Here is a 13,197-nt window from a genome sequence, read left to right on the forward strand (position 1 = left end):
ATAAAAAATAGGAATAATACAAACACCTATTAATGGGGAATGTAAAATCTATATAATGTTCAGCTTTTAAACAATGATGTAGACCTAGATGTACTATGATAGGAAAAGGTCTCAGATGCATTTTACATAAAAAAGCAAGTTGCAAGGTGGTAGATGCAATGTGATTCTTTAAAAAAGTAAAATATATACACATAAACACATCTGTGTATATATATGTATACACACATGTATATATATGTGGAAGAACCAGCAAAAAACTGTTAACCATGATTTTCCCTGAGAAATAGGACTCTAGAATAAATGTTCACATTCTACACTGTATGTTTCCTTATTGTTTGGCAATGGTCAGGTTTTTAATTTTTGAATTTTAATTATGAAAAATTTCAAGATATAGAAGAGCACATATAATAAATAATATGACACTTACTAACATTTTTTCACATTTACTCAGAATTTTTGTTTGTTTGTTTGTTTGTTTTGCAATGTTAGAGTTCCATTTGAAGACCTCTCCATTCCATCCCCTTCTCTCCCTCCCTGGAGGAAGAAACTGGCATGTGTGTCTTTTCCGTCTGTATGTAACACACATGTGTGTACCTGGAACACATAGGTATTGTTTCACGTGCTGTTTAGGGCTTGTGACCTGTATCACACAGCGAGTCTCCTCTTACAACTGGATTTTTTCATTCAACACTATTTTATCCATGATATACGCAGATCTAATTCGGTCCTTCTAACTGTGGGAGGGACGTTCATTATAAGATTGAAGCAGATGGGTTCACTCTGGTGTGGGGTTATCTCTAGCTTCTTACTCTTGTAAGTGATGCTGTGGAATGCTTGCACACATGTCCGGTGTGTGGAATGCTTGCACACATGTCCAGTGCACATGCGCACACAGCTCCTTGGAGTACATGTGTCTGAAGCAGAATTGCCGGGTCCTAGTCTGCTGGCATTTTCAACTCCTTGCTCGTCTCTGGACAAGCTGTTCTCTGAAGTGGTGGCTGTAGCAATATTTGTTTACACTAGCAGAGTGTGCAAGTTACCCTATTCCCCCTGTGCCCCCTCCCGTCTTCATTCATTTTTTGGACTTCAAATTTGGTGTTAATACAATCGACATATCTCATTATTTCATTTGGCTTAATGTATTCAGTGCATTCAGAAAAACTCTGAAAAAATAAACTCTCAATAAGTATAGGGGAAAAAAAAGCAGTAGTTATAATGATAGATTTTACTTACTGAATTTCAGATTTATACTCATTGATGGTTTTTTGGGTTGTTTCAAGAGACTTAGGAGTTTTTGCTGGATTAAGGCCCATCTGAACAGCATTTCTTAGAGCTTGGAGCTAGAAAAGATATGGATACAAGATCTGAGTTAGAAGCTCTACTCCTTACTACAAGTGATGTGCTTGGACCCACCCACTTCTCCAGGGCAAAATGATGTCAGCAACCTGTGAAGGGATGTGCAAGCATCCTGCCATCTCCATGCTTTCACCGAAGTGAATTTTGACAGAGAGCTATTGCTTCTATTCTTTAAAAAAAAAAAAAAAGGAATAATAAAGAACGTGTGTGTCCATCCTTGTTCTGTGGCCCAGATCCAGCCGCTCATGACAGATGCTACTTTTACTCTACTGTCTCAGAAACAAGTTTTCTTTCAAGGTGGGGGGGGGTCTCTCTGGGGCCTGGACATACAATGACATTCTTGTGATAGAAAGAGAGCATAAAATTATAGACTTATAGGAGGAGATATTGTGGAGTTATCTCTTATTTGGGCAGTCAGGTTTTAAAGTCAGGGCAAAAATTGTCTATAGTCAAAACTACCCATGGAAATTCCACGGGACAGTGTCACATTAGAAGTAAATCCAAAATGGATAGACATTTCCTTACGCATCAGTTGAAACAACTGACTTTTGTTTAGGTACCATGTTAGGGTAAATTACATACAACAATGAGAATGTCTCTAAGGACACAGAGATTCTCAGGCCATGAACGGTCTCATCATATGAGATCATGTAAGCAAGACACAGCTACCCACCGCCGGTGGGTGAGATCCCTTGCTCTGTTTGCAGGAATCGTTCTTTCAACCAAGTGTGTGCCACTGAATTTGCACACGTTAAGTGTACATGGTCGTATCCTTTCTTTTGCCTCTAGGTAGGTCCACACATCACATCCTAGACAGAGGGAACATGAAGGAAGCACACGAGCATTTGCTGCTAGAAGGTATTTTTGTTGTTTGGGCTCCTCAGGAGAACCAACCCTCTCAACAACTGGCATGGAAGAGATCGCGGGTACCTTGTCGGTAAGAAATTGTGCCTTGTGTCTCTGGCGCCTTGCAAGGTACTGGTCATACAACTGGGCCAGTTTGGCTGCCAAAACATGCTCTCGGCTAAAACAGGGATGATGTGTGAAGATTAAACCCGAAATATCAATGTCCAGTTGGAAATTTCCAGGAGGGTCTCCAGATCCAATCAAATGCTGACTTCTGTGGATGTATTTTACTGCCTGCCAAAGAGAGCAGAGTGTAGGGGGAACACAGTTAAAGCACTTCCTAGATACGGATCTGATGTGCAATGGGAAAAGTCAGATGCAAAATATTTCCTACCCTAATCAAGCCAGGAGAACCTTGCTCCATTCCCTGTTCCCTGGGGTTTTAGGGGCCTGCCCTTTTCTGAACACTTGAAAAGTAAAATGAAGGACAAGGAGTGAGAAAAGAAATAATTTCAATCTTGCTTTCCTAGGTCTTTTAGGGTTTATCTCTACTGAGTCATAGCCCTAATCTTTGTCATGCGACTATCCCATTTCTTGGAAATCTTGGGTTTTGCAGCTGGTGACCTTGAAATTCTTTTAATGAGAGAAGCATAGATTCTAATCCAAACTGACCATTATTTGGATCATAGATATACTCTCCACGTGGAGAAGTTTTTAGTTTGTAGACAGCAGCCAGAGACTAACATTCTGAACCGAGCTTCGTGCTGGCACCTAGTTTTCCTGGGAAGAAGAAAGTCAGTCTGCAAAATAACAGAGGAAGAGACAGTTGGGGCAGCTGAGTGTGTAGAAAACAGGAGTGGAAATTTCCACTGGGACTTTCCTGGATCACTTGGTGTACAGTGTGTCAGATAAATCTCTGTTTTTCTTCCTTAAACTCATCAAGATATTCTATGTTGATCACTGCTGCTCGTAGGTGAATCTAGTTTTGGAGGTTGCAGAGCTCCAAGGTGGGGAGGACACCTTTTTGATTTTGTGTCTTCATGTTCTCTCCTTGTCCTAGACATTGACTACAGTCAGGTTGTGGGGTTTGACACACTTCACTCGATCCTCCCCTTTGCAGAGAGGAGCTTTTGGAAGCTATTTATGTTATCTAGAAAAGATTGTGTGGCCCAAATGTATTATTTATAAGTTATGAGGTAAATTGGAAGTTGCAAATATTCTTGTCAGAAGTGAAGCGTCTATCCGATGTTAATCGCGGGTAACGTGTTCCGGAGTCTCTTCATTTAATTCGTCTTCATGGTATTCTGTAAAGATGATGAACTGGGGCCAGAAGCCTTGGATTCTAGCTGTGGTTCCACCTCTAACTTGCTCTGGAACCTTGGGCAACTCACTACACACCTCCGTGCCTCTATCTCTTTATCGTGCAAATGGGAGGCTGAGGAAAAAGATCCAGTTGGCATTTTGTAGGTCACTAGGCATCATATAAAGCACTTCACACATATCACCTGGTTCATTCTGTTAGGGAACTGTTGGCCATTAGACAAGAGCCCATGCTTGGGCCCTGGAAGGGGTCCCCCTTCCTGCAACAATTCCATAGAGATTTTTGGTTGCCTACAACATAGTGAGGCCTGTCTGCCAGCAGCAATAGATTGAAAGGGGAAAAATGGGGTGTGATCTTTATAACTTGGGGCAGGAAGGATGAAGTCTGAGATGTGCAGAGGGAGGGATGGAAACTGGAAGAGGGGCTCCAGAGATAGAATCCTAGATCACAAGATCCAAACATTCTCCCCATCAGACTAAGCACGGAAAACGGAGGTCACACTGTGTGTATGTACATGTATACATGTCCAAAAATGTATTCACATTTGTTATATAGTGTGATCTGCTTTTCAGTTACTATTAGTCATTGAAATAGTACCAATATTTGCACTTACAGTAAAGCATATAAACATGAGTCTTCATTTACCAGTAAATTTGTTGTTGGGTTGTCTTGTTGCCTGCTTTGTACCAGTATTCACGAGTAAGGATATATGAGTATAGTTCCTTTTAGCCATTCAATTTCATACTTATTTTCCCCCAAATTAGTAGACAATTAATATATATTTAGAACTTACGATTTCCTACAGGACTCCTGTACAGTGTACCCTATGCTTTCATAAAAGAACAAGTTTTTTCTATAAAATAACATTAAGTCTGTCTTTGATGAGAAGACCTATAGATTTTTTATTTTTTAAAAATGTTCTTGTAAAACTGGGATGTGTTTACAAATATGCTATGCTTGAATAAGAATGCATTGACTATACCTCAGTACCTTCCAAAATATGCTGAACTGAATTTCCATTTGGATTTACAGGGAGGAAAGCCCATCCCTACAGGGGTCATATTCCAATATTTTGTACCTTATCGAAGTCCTAATTTTGACATTAATATCCTTACACTTCACACCGTAACAATGGAGGCCCATCTCTTTTCTTTTATTCAAGCAAAAGTATCCAGTTATAACCTGCATTCGTGTTAGAGGCTTTTAATCTGCATGTGGTGACTCTGTGTCTTACTGTCACACTGACCACCTGGATGAATTAAAAAATTCCCACCTCACAAAGACGTGTACCACTAAACATCAATCCACAGACTTAACGGAAAATTCCTCTCTAATTGTTTGGCTCCTGCTGGTCCTTGCTTTACTGTTCCTCTTACCATGGGCTGCAGAGTTCTGAAGTCGCTCAGGGTGTGGCCCTCAGGTTCCATCTTGTACTCTTCTTAGTATGAGTAAGTAATGTCGGTAGTATGGTCCTAATGTTACCTAGGTCAGCTGTACTTTGTGTCCCCTCCCCCAAATCTTCATTAGCCCATGTTTAAATGATTGCTGCTGGTCTCTGCCTTCAGCTCAGGTCAACCAAGTGAAAAAGCTTCCAGGACTCCTGGTGGGCATTGTGTTAGACTGCTCAAAAGACCCCCAACTCTCTTCCTATTAGGAAGAAAGACCCCTAGTTCCTTGTCTTTCTTTCTGTTGTATCTGTTTTCTTTTCTGAAAACTATCATGAAACCAGTACAAAAAATTTCTCCTAAAAATAAATAATATTTATAGGGTATATTATTTTAATTTCGAAATTGATTTGATTCTTCAGTCTTCAGTGGAAAACTATCAGAGGTGATGCACGTGGATTATCTGCTGATGTTCTCAGTGTGTTCAGAGTTGCTTGCCAATGGAGAAAAAATTTTTAAGGTTGGACAGAAAAAGAACAATCATTGGTGGAATTAAAATAAAAGTTTCTATATTTGTCCTGGGAAAATAATAGCAACAGAACCTGAATCCAGCCCAGAGCCTGAAGTAGATTCTATAGCTGTTGTTCTGGTCTTCTCTGGGAAGCTTTCTCATTCTCCATCTTCTGGGTGTATCTCTAGGACATGAGGTTGGTGGTGGGGGGGCATATGTCCCACTTAAAACTGACTAGTTTGTCCTTGGTGTTGATAATGTGAACCTTGGGGAAAGATATGCTCCCTTTCCTCTGGAGTTTCTAAGCTTAGGTTATCAAGGGTCCTAACACGGAGAATTCTGGCCTGCCTACAACAGGAGAGAATGAGACCAGTCAACATTCAAGGAGAAGCAGAAGAAAGAAAGGCAGAGAGAGAGACCTGCTGGCACTGAGTCCCCGGTCCCAGAGTCTTAGTTCCTAAAGCCCCTCCTTCATTTTGTGATTTATCTGCAGATCCTTCCCAGTTTTGTAAGCCACCAAGTTCTCTCTTTGTTTAAGCTAGTTTGCAATGGGTTTCTGTCACTTGCAGCCCAAAGAGTGTTGACTACTGCAGTGCTCATTACACAGTAGGGGGCCAATGCTTCTGTGAAAAATGGCTGAGAATAGTGGAAGGGGAAAGTGATAGTTTTATCAAGTCATGATTAACAAGGATGTTGGAATTATGCCAAATTCCTCAGATTAGTGTGCAGTTTTGAAAAAAGAGGAGGCAGCTACACATATGTCCCTGGGAATGCCACGTTGACTTCTAATCACTGTGCCTTTAACACTTGATGACATTTCTGTCTCCCCCCACTAGGCACAAAGTCTCTCTAAGGCCAAGTTTGAATGTTGCTACCTCTGAGTTTCCAGAGTTTAGCACAACTAAGAATATAGTAGACTCAGTTGAGGATGGAAAGAATTAAAAAGAAAAGAAGAAAGGCAGGAGGAAAGGTAGGATGGAAGGCAGGAGGAAGGAAGGGAGGAAGGAAGGAAGGAAGGAAGGAAGGATGGAGGCTGTTGGAACAGCTTTCAGCAACCCTAAACTTACTTTGCTATTATGCTTAGGCAAACTGCATAATATTGTTTATGTTTTACCTGCAATGTCTCATTTGGAATTTTTATTTTTTAGTTTTGGGTGTTACTACTTATGAGGTATTAAATTGCAATCTTTCTCATTTGAGGTTTAACTTTGTTCTTTGCACAATGTCTAATCTCTTTTTGTATTTCTCTATCTTTAATGGTCTCTAAAAAAGAATCTCAATTTAGGAGCAGCAGAATATTTCGCTTTTAAAAACTCCTTCTTTTCCCTCTGTAATTAAGGAAAATGTTCAAAGAAGGAGGGCTGAATACCAACTCCCTTCTAAATGAACCTCCTAATTTATCTAATGGGAGGACATACACTCCCTCATTTGAATTGGCAGTCTAATCAAAGAAGAGCCAGGCTTGACTCCCATCTGGGATGGGTTTGGTCAGTCCTGCTGGGTTAGCGTCAGACCTGAGAGCTCTGAAGTGTAAATTCATCAAGCTCCATTAACGGCTCAAGGAATTGCCAATTCCTGATCTAGCACACTGACTTGGTTTTCCATCATTTGGTTGCCAGGATGAAGCCAGGCGCTAAGAGGGCTACTGTTTTATAGGAGAGACAGCCGAGTTAAGGAGAGGAGTAGAAAACAAGGAATTTCTTCTAGATCCATTCAGCTCAACTAAGTCATTTAAATGATATTCAATTCACACTTTTACTGAGGCATTCCTACATGCCAGGCTTCCTGCCAAGTGCGAGGGTTAGAAAAGGAATAAAAGAGTATTTGCCCTTCGTTACTCTCAGGGTAGTGGAGGAAGGAGAGAGAAGATAGATAAACGATCTATGAATAAAACAATCACTGCCTGTTTATCTATTTCTCTGCTCCTGCATCATGTCAAAACTCCCAGATATAAGGTATGTTTGGACATTAGACTGAAAATATAGGCCATATGCATTTAACACTGCTTCTTAAAGGCAAGCCTATTACATGGAACAGAGGGGAGAAAAAAATGGGTTTTGGCATCAGACAGACCTGAATAAATGTAAGAAAAGGTAAAAGTTAGTAAATCAATAGAACTGTAAAAAATTAACTCTGAAAGAAATGCATTGTTTTTTGAATTACTAGAAAGTTCCATAAACGCATTCAAAAAAAAAAAAAGACTGAGGTATACAAATCAGCAGTGAAATTAATAGGCAACCTATTATGGAGAAACAAAGAGGTAGGAATAACAAAGAGGTAGGAAACAAAGAGGTAGGAGAAACAAAGAGGTTATTCCTACCTCTTTATAACCTCTAATATAACCTTTGCTTCTTTCTTAGGCACACTGGCAGGGTCTCTATGCTTTGCTATGTTTGAAGCCTAACTTTCTATGAAATGACCTTGGAAGACTTCAGTCCCTTTAGATTTCTCCCTTCTCTAACTTTAGCTCTGTGATGCAGGATGACCAGCCCCTCGTAGTGGAACTATTATCTTCCTCTACTTTCCTATTTCTGCCCACAAGATAGGAAGGTTTCCCTTCTCAAAAGTATTGGGAGGAAACTCTCTGTGCTCTCCCCACTCTCCCATCCCCACTGGCTCCTTCTCAAAAGAGAAGGAAGACTGTTTGATTAGAGAGTCAACTGGAGCCCAGGATCCATTGGTCCAAGTTCTTTGCTGGGCAGAGTAACCGGTGGCCTCTAGCTGTCCCTTCTCAGCTCTTTCCCGACAGCCTGCTCACTGCCCCCGTGGGTTCTCCGTGGCAGTCCACGTGGTGAACTCATTGGGGCCCTTCTCTAGATGGGGGGACAGAACTCTTGGGAGATGGAGCCAGAAGCCCAATTGGTCTTGTGTCCAAGCAGCGTTCTGCTGTCCAGCTTTATCCTTAGTTGCAACTGAAATCTGCATCCCTCTCTGATTCTTGTGCGTTTCCCAATTAGCTCAGAACTTCTAAAGGAGACAGGTAAGATGAATCTTAATTGGCTCCCTCAAGATCCTACTCTCCATAGTAATTACTCTTCTATTTTCTAATTTTAACCCATAATTTTTTGCTTCATTATATCAGTGTTTCTTGCTGAAATGGTTGGATGGATGAAGAGCTAAAGTGATGGATTATTACGCATGCATAAGATGATATTGTCTGGATCACTAATTATATTATGTATCTTTGTCATATAAGCATATAGATGATAAAACCCTCACGGACTAGGACTTTGGTTTATGCTTGTTTTGTAAGCCTACTCCCAGGGTCACATTTCTGCACAAATTAGTCACTCATTACTATTTGTCTGTATAGAAATTCATTTCAAAAAAGTGCAAACACATACATCACCTCAATACTCACAAAAATCATATGAGGTAGAGATGATGATGATTTTTTCAATTAAGGAAACAGCTCCAGAGTGGTCAGGGGAGCTTCCCGAAGCACAACCCAGTAGGACACCCGACTCTGCTCAGATTCTCTGACTTGGGCCTGTGTCTTCCCTGTTCAACATGCCCCTCTATAGCTATATAGAATGATCTTATATCCCCTTATTCTCTTTCACACTAGCAGTGTTGAAATGATTACATGAGTTTCTGAAGGAGGTGATCCTTGCTGGACACTTCAGGAAAGCAAGAGCAATATGATTAAATTTGAAAGCAGGCAACTGTCTTTTCAACACCGGCCAGCCCTCGCTGAGCTCTGTTTGAAGCACTTTTATATATTATCTTAACCATCTGCACAACAATCCTAGGAGGCAGATGCTATTATGACTACCATTTTATAGATGGAGAAATCGCAGCACAGAGATGGGGAGAGCCAAGTTTGCCCAGTGAGTGACAGGGCCAGGACTCAAATCAGGTAGCATGGTACCAGAGCTGAGGAACATACCATAAAAAGGATTTGCGAGGATAGAAAATCTCCAGTTATATAATAAAGAGAAAATGAGGGGGAAATAATCCTGCAGTATACATGAGATGACACAGAGAAAAGAGAAAAAATCAGAGCAGCTAACCTGGATATGTGAATAAAGATGCTGACCTAGCCATTCCTACATGGGAAACTCATTCCTTGTTTAAGAAGGGATTTGGTGAGGGCAGGAGACTCACTCTTATATAATATGCCTGCTGTTTGCTTTGCATGTGTAAGATAGTGAATTATTAAAAAAAAGTCAAAATAGAGTGCTGCAAATTTATCATTCCAAGCTATTCAAAAAGCAAAGCACTTTCAAGCAAATTCATGTATTAAAAATGGGGAGGGAGGTTTACCTTTTTATACAGTGTTTTGAGTTCTGCCTTAATGTCTTGCTCCTGTGTCAACATGGGTGGTCTTGAAGGAAATGGCTTGATGGGGTTTGGCAGCGCTAGGATTCTTCCATCATCTCCGAACCATCTCCTCCCCTGGGGATCAAGCAGAGGGACAGAAAATGGTTTACAAAATAAACAGCGTTTGCAGGGAAATTCTCTGTCAACATACGTATTTCATGCACCCTCCCCCTGCCCCGTAAATATTTTAAAGTCTCTGTTTCCATTAGAAATTGAGTTTTCACTAATGCCCCCAGAATTCATTTAAGATATAGTTTTCAACCCCATCTCCTCAAAAAAAGTTTAAGAAACAAATTAAAGGATTGCTTAAGAAAAATGTATTTTCTATTCGTCAAAAATTTAAGAAAGGCAACCAAGGAGAAAAACAATTGAGAACATTCTATCTTCGGACAATTAAAAATTTCTGGGAATTGGGAAAAGGTTGCCAATATCAGATTTAGCAGGAGGAGCCTGAATCCAGCTTGCAGAAAATGGGATTTGAGCAGAGGACAGGGTGTGATGTTTGAGGGCCACTAAACATATTGAGGACAAATTAAAAAAAAAAAAAAAAAGAATGAGCCACTCTGCAGACACTCTCAGGAGGAAATGAGTACCACGCTGCAGTGATGGCCCACAGGATAGAGAGCATCCATGAATCCCTCCTGGGCTACAGTGAGGGAGCAGGGCTGAGAGCTTACGGGCTCCTGCACCAGCAACCTGTTCTCCATGATGTTCTGGTTGGCTCTCGGCACCTCCAGTCTTGCCCCGATGTAAAGGCCTTCGTCTTCCGGGTACCTGGGCTGCACATTCTCAGGAAGTTTTTTATACGTAGGCACTAGACAGTTCACAAATAAATACGAGCCTCATTAGTGCCAACCTAAACGTTTCAAACCGCAATTTGGTGAAATGAAAACCACCACCGGAGATTTTATTTATGTTCTTGGAAACTGCAAATGCTCCAAACTGATTTCTAGAAGCAGGACCAAGGGAAACATGGATGTATTTACCCGCAGTATCATGTTGGAGAATCATGAAATAATTCTACACCTAACTCGCCAGCGTGGCCTCACACACTGCGAGGAGTGTGGTACCCAAATCAGGGGAGCTGCTCCTGGGCTCGTCAGTGGAGCGAATTTGGACCAGACGCTTCTTTGAACTCTTTCCTTCCATACAAAAGTGATGATAATATCTATTTCTTTGGGGTCTTGGGAGAATTAAATGAAGTAAAGTATGAGGAAGTGCTTTGTAAATTAAAAAGTTCACTTGAGTCAATGTGACTTCATTTACTCCCTCCCTCTTTGATCTGTTCATAGATCAGATCTTTGCTGACAGTTCCCCTGTGCCCCGTGCTCAGGAGGCTCTGGGGGGTCAGTGGGACCGACAGGCAGCAACAGCCAACAAAGGACGGAACAAGATGACTTCAGAGAATGGTAAGCACGGTGAAGAAAAGAACACCTGTGATAATAATGCAGAGTGGGAAGGGGATAGACTTGAGATGGAGCAGTGAAAAAAGGCTTTTCCATTTGCACTGACTCCTGAAGATTGAGAAGGAAAGAGCTGGTGATGGGACAAGCAAGTGTGTCTGCCCAAGGGAACAGCCTGTGCTGAGTGGGAAACAGAAACACCCAGAATGCAGTGGTGCCGAGGGCAGGGGCAGTGCCTGGAGATAATGTCAGCAGAGGGCAGGAGGGAGAGCCGGGAGAGCCCTGCAGGTCTCACAGGAGCTTGGGGTCTGGTCAAGGGGGTGGCATCACTGAAGACTTTGTGCCAGGGAGTGACTGAGCAGATCCGCAATTCCAAAAAGACCTCTGGGCCTGCTTTTTCAGCAGAGTGGGCTAGAGGAGAAGCTGGCAGATGCTGACATGAAGGTCAGGATGTAATTTGGCAATGAGCAATGAAAGGTGGAGACTTGTTTTCGTTTTATAATTATCTCACTCTGAAACACCCCAAATCCCTGAATCTGCTAATTTTCCAGCGTGTGGCCATTTGGACACTGCATCCCAAACCCATCCACAAAAAACAACTAATACCAGTATTCCTAGGAAAACCTATCTCTGGGTCCTTAGAAAATGTGGAGCAAACTATTGTTTTACCTTTTTTTCTGTCCCCCACCTCATCTATCCACAAGTCTAAACATCAGTCCACCACTAGTCCAATGGTCTTCAAAACTTTTCATCGAAACATTTTTGGGCACTTGCTCGTTATATGTATGTTTATTTATTATGTATGCACTATGGCACAAACAAAATTAAATTAGAAAAGGATGAGATTAAAAATAAATGTAAGTAGAAGTCTTGATGTTTTCTTCCTATACCCCTGGGATGAACTCACTCTGCTTTGGAGACCATTGTCTAAACAGTAACAAGAAAATAGCAACAGTAATAGAAGTTCTTATTTTTGATCCCCTGCTAAGTGCTAGTCGCAACATAGGCACTTCACTCATATTATTTCCTCAATGCTCAAAATAAAAATAAATGCCCAGAGCCACCTTGCAGGATAGTTTCATTGTCTCCTGTCTTCAGGTGAAGCACCTGAGAATAGAGGAACATGCTCAAGGTCATACCACAGGAAGGAAGAGCCGGGTCTGTGTGCTTGGTCGTGGGGTCGCCTCCACGGAATGGAAGCCCTGATTCCCTGCTCAGAGCAAGCGAAGTGCAACCAGGACCCCCTAAGCCTCTTCCACTGCCTCTACCGACTCCCAGTTTCTGGCCCGGTCTGAGACAGCCCCTGGGGTCTAACCTCCATCCCCAACTCAGGTGGGCTCCAGGGAGAGGCCTAACAGTGAGTCCTCTGAGCAAAAACCCTAGTGACAAAGCTCCTCCTTGGCTGAGGCCGCTACAGTGCCTCTCTCCCCGAAGAAGCATCAGGACGCATGTGCACGTGGGTGGCCTCTGGAGCAGGTCACCTAGATCGGAAACCTGCCTTGCTTTACTAGCTTCGTGGTCTTGGGCCAGATCCCTAACTCCTCTGAGCTTCTACTTCTTCATTTGTAAAATGGGCATGAAAAAAGGTCACTTCTCCAGCCCTGGTGGGTGGGTGAGGCACGTTCGTTGATACACATCAAGCATTTGGAAAAGTACCAGGTGGAATCAATGCACAGAAGGCATTCACTATTATTATTACTATTATTATTATTGCAAAGTTAAAATCCTTGGGTAATTTTGCCAGCTACCTACTTGAAAAAGAAACTTGGGATGGCCAACAAATTATGATACTTTGAACATAGTTGATTCAAAATGACCTCTCAAAAAGAAACAATAATTTGCTTTTGGCTCAGCATTTAATTGGAACTTAAATAGAACAGGACAAATGAAAAGAAATCCGACTTCCAAGTAGGGTAAGCTCAGGCCTCCTTCCCAGCCTGAGGGGTGCACTCCTGCAGGACTCACTGGAACTGGGGGGGGGGGGAATCCCTCAGGAACTCTCAGGAGGAAAGGAAATTCCAGGGGAAAAAAAAGAGCAAAGGGAGACCCAGG

The 13,197-nt window shown here is 41.9% G+C and overlaps 1 protein-coding gene across 4 annotated transcripts in view; it reads right to left on the minus strand.

Annotated features, from left to right (window-relative positions):
• Nucleotides 1-13,197, minus strand: part of CC2D2A (coiled-coil and C2 domain containing 2A) — a 133,615-nt gene that overhangs the window by 75,141 nt on the left and 45,277 nt on the right. For 3 of the 4 annotated variants that reach the window (XM_007167328.2, XM_057546965.1, XM_057546966.1), the window contains 4 exons: nt 10,420-10,556; nt 9,686-9,817; nt 2,287-2,496; nt 1,234-1,340 (listed from right to left, as the gene is read on the minus strand). In XM_007167328.2, coding sequence (XP_007167390.2) covers nt 1,234-1,340; nt 2,287-2,496; nt 9,686-9,817; nt 10,420-10,556 — 586 coding nt within the window. The remainder of the gene's footprint in view (nt 1-1,233; nt 1,341-2,286; nt 2,497-9,685; nt 9,818-10,419; nt 10,557-13,197) is intronic. The other variant, XM_057546968.1, reaches the window with a different exon arrangement.

Source organism: Balaenoptera acutorostrata, chromosome 5, assembly GCF_949987535.1.
Source record: "Balaenoptera acutorostrata chromosome 5, mBalAcu1.1, whole genome shotgun sequence".
Classification (NCBI taxonomy): domain Eukaryota; kingdom Metazoa; phylum Chordata; class Mammalia; order Artiodactyla; family Balaenopteridae; genus Balaenoptera; species Balaenoptera acutorostrata.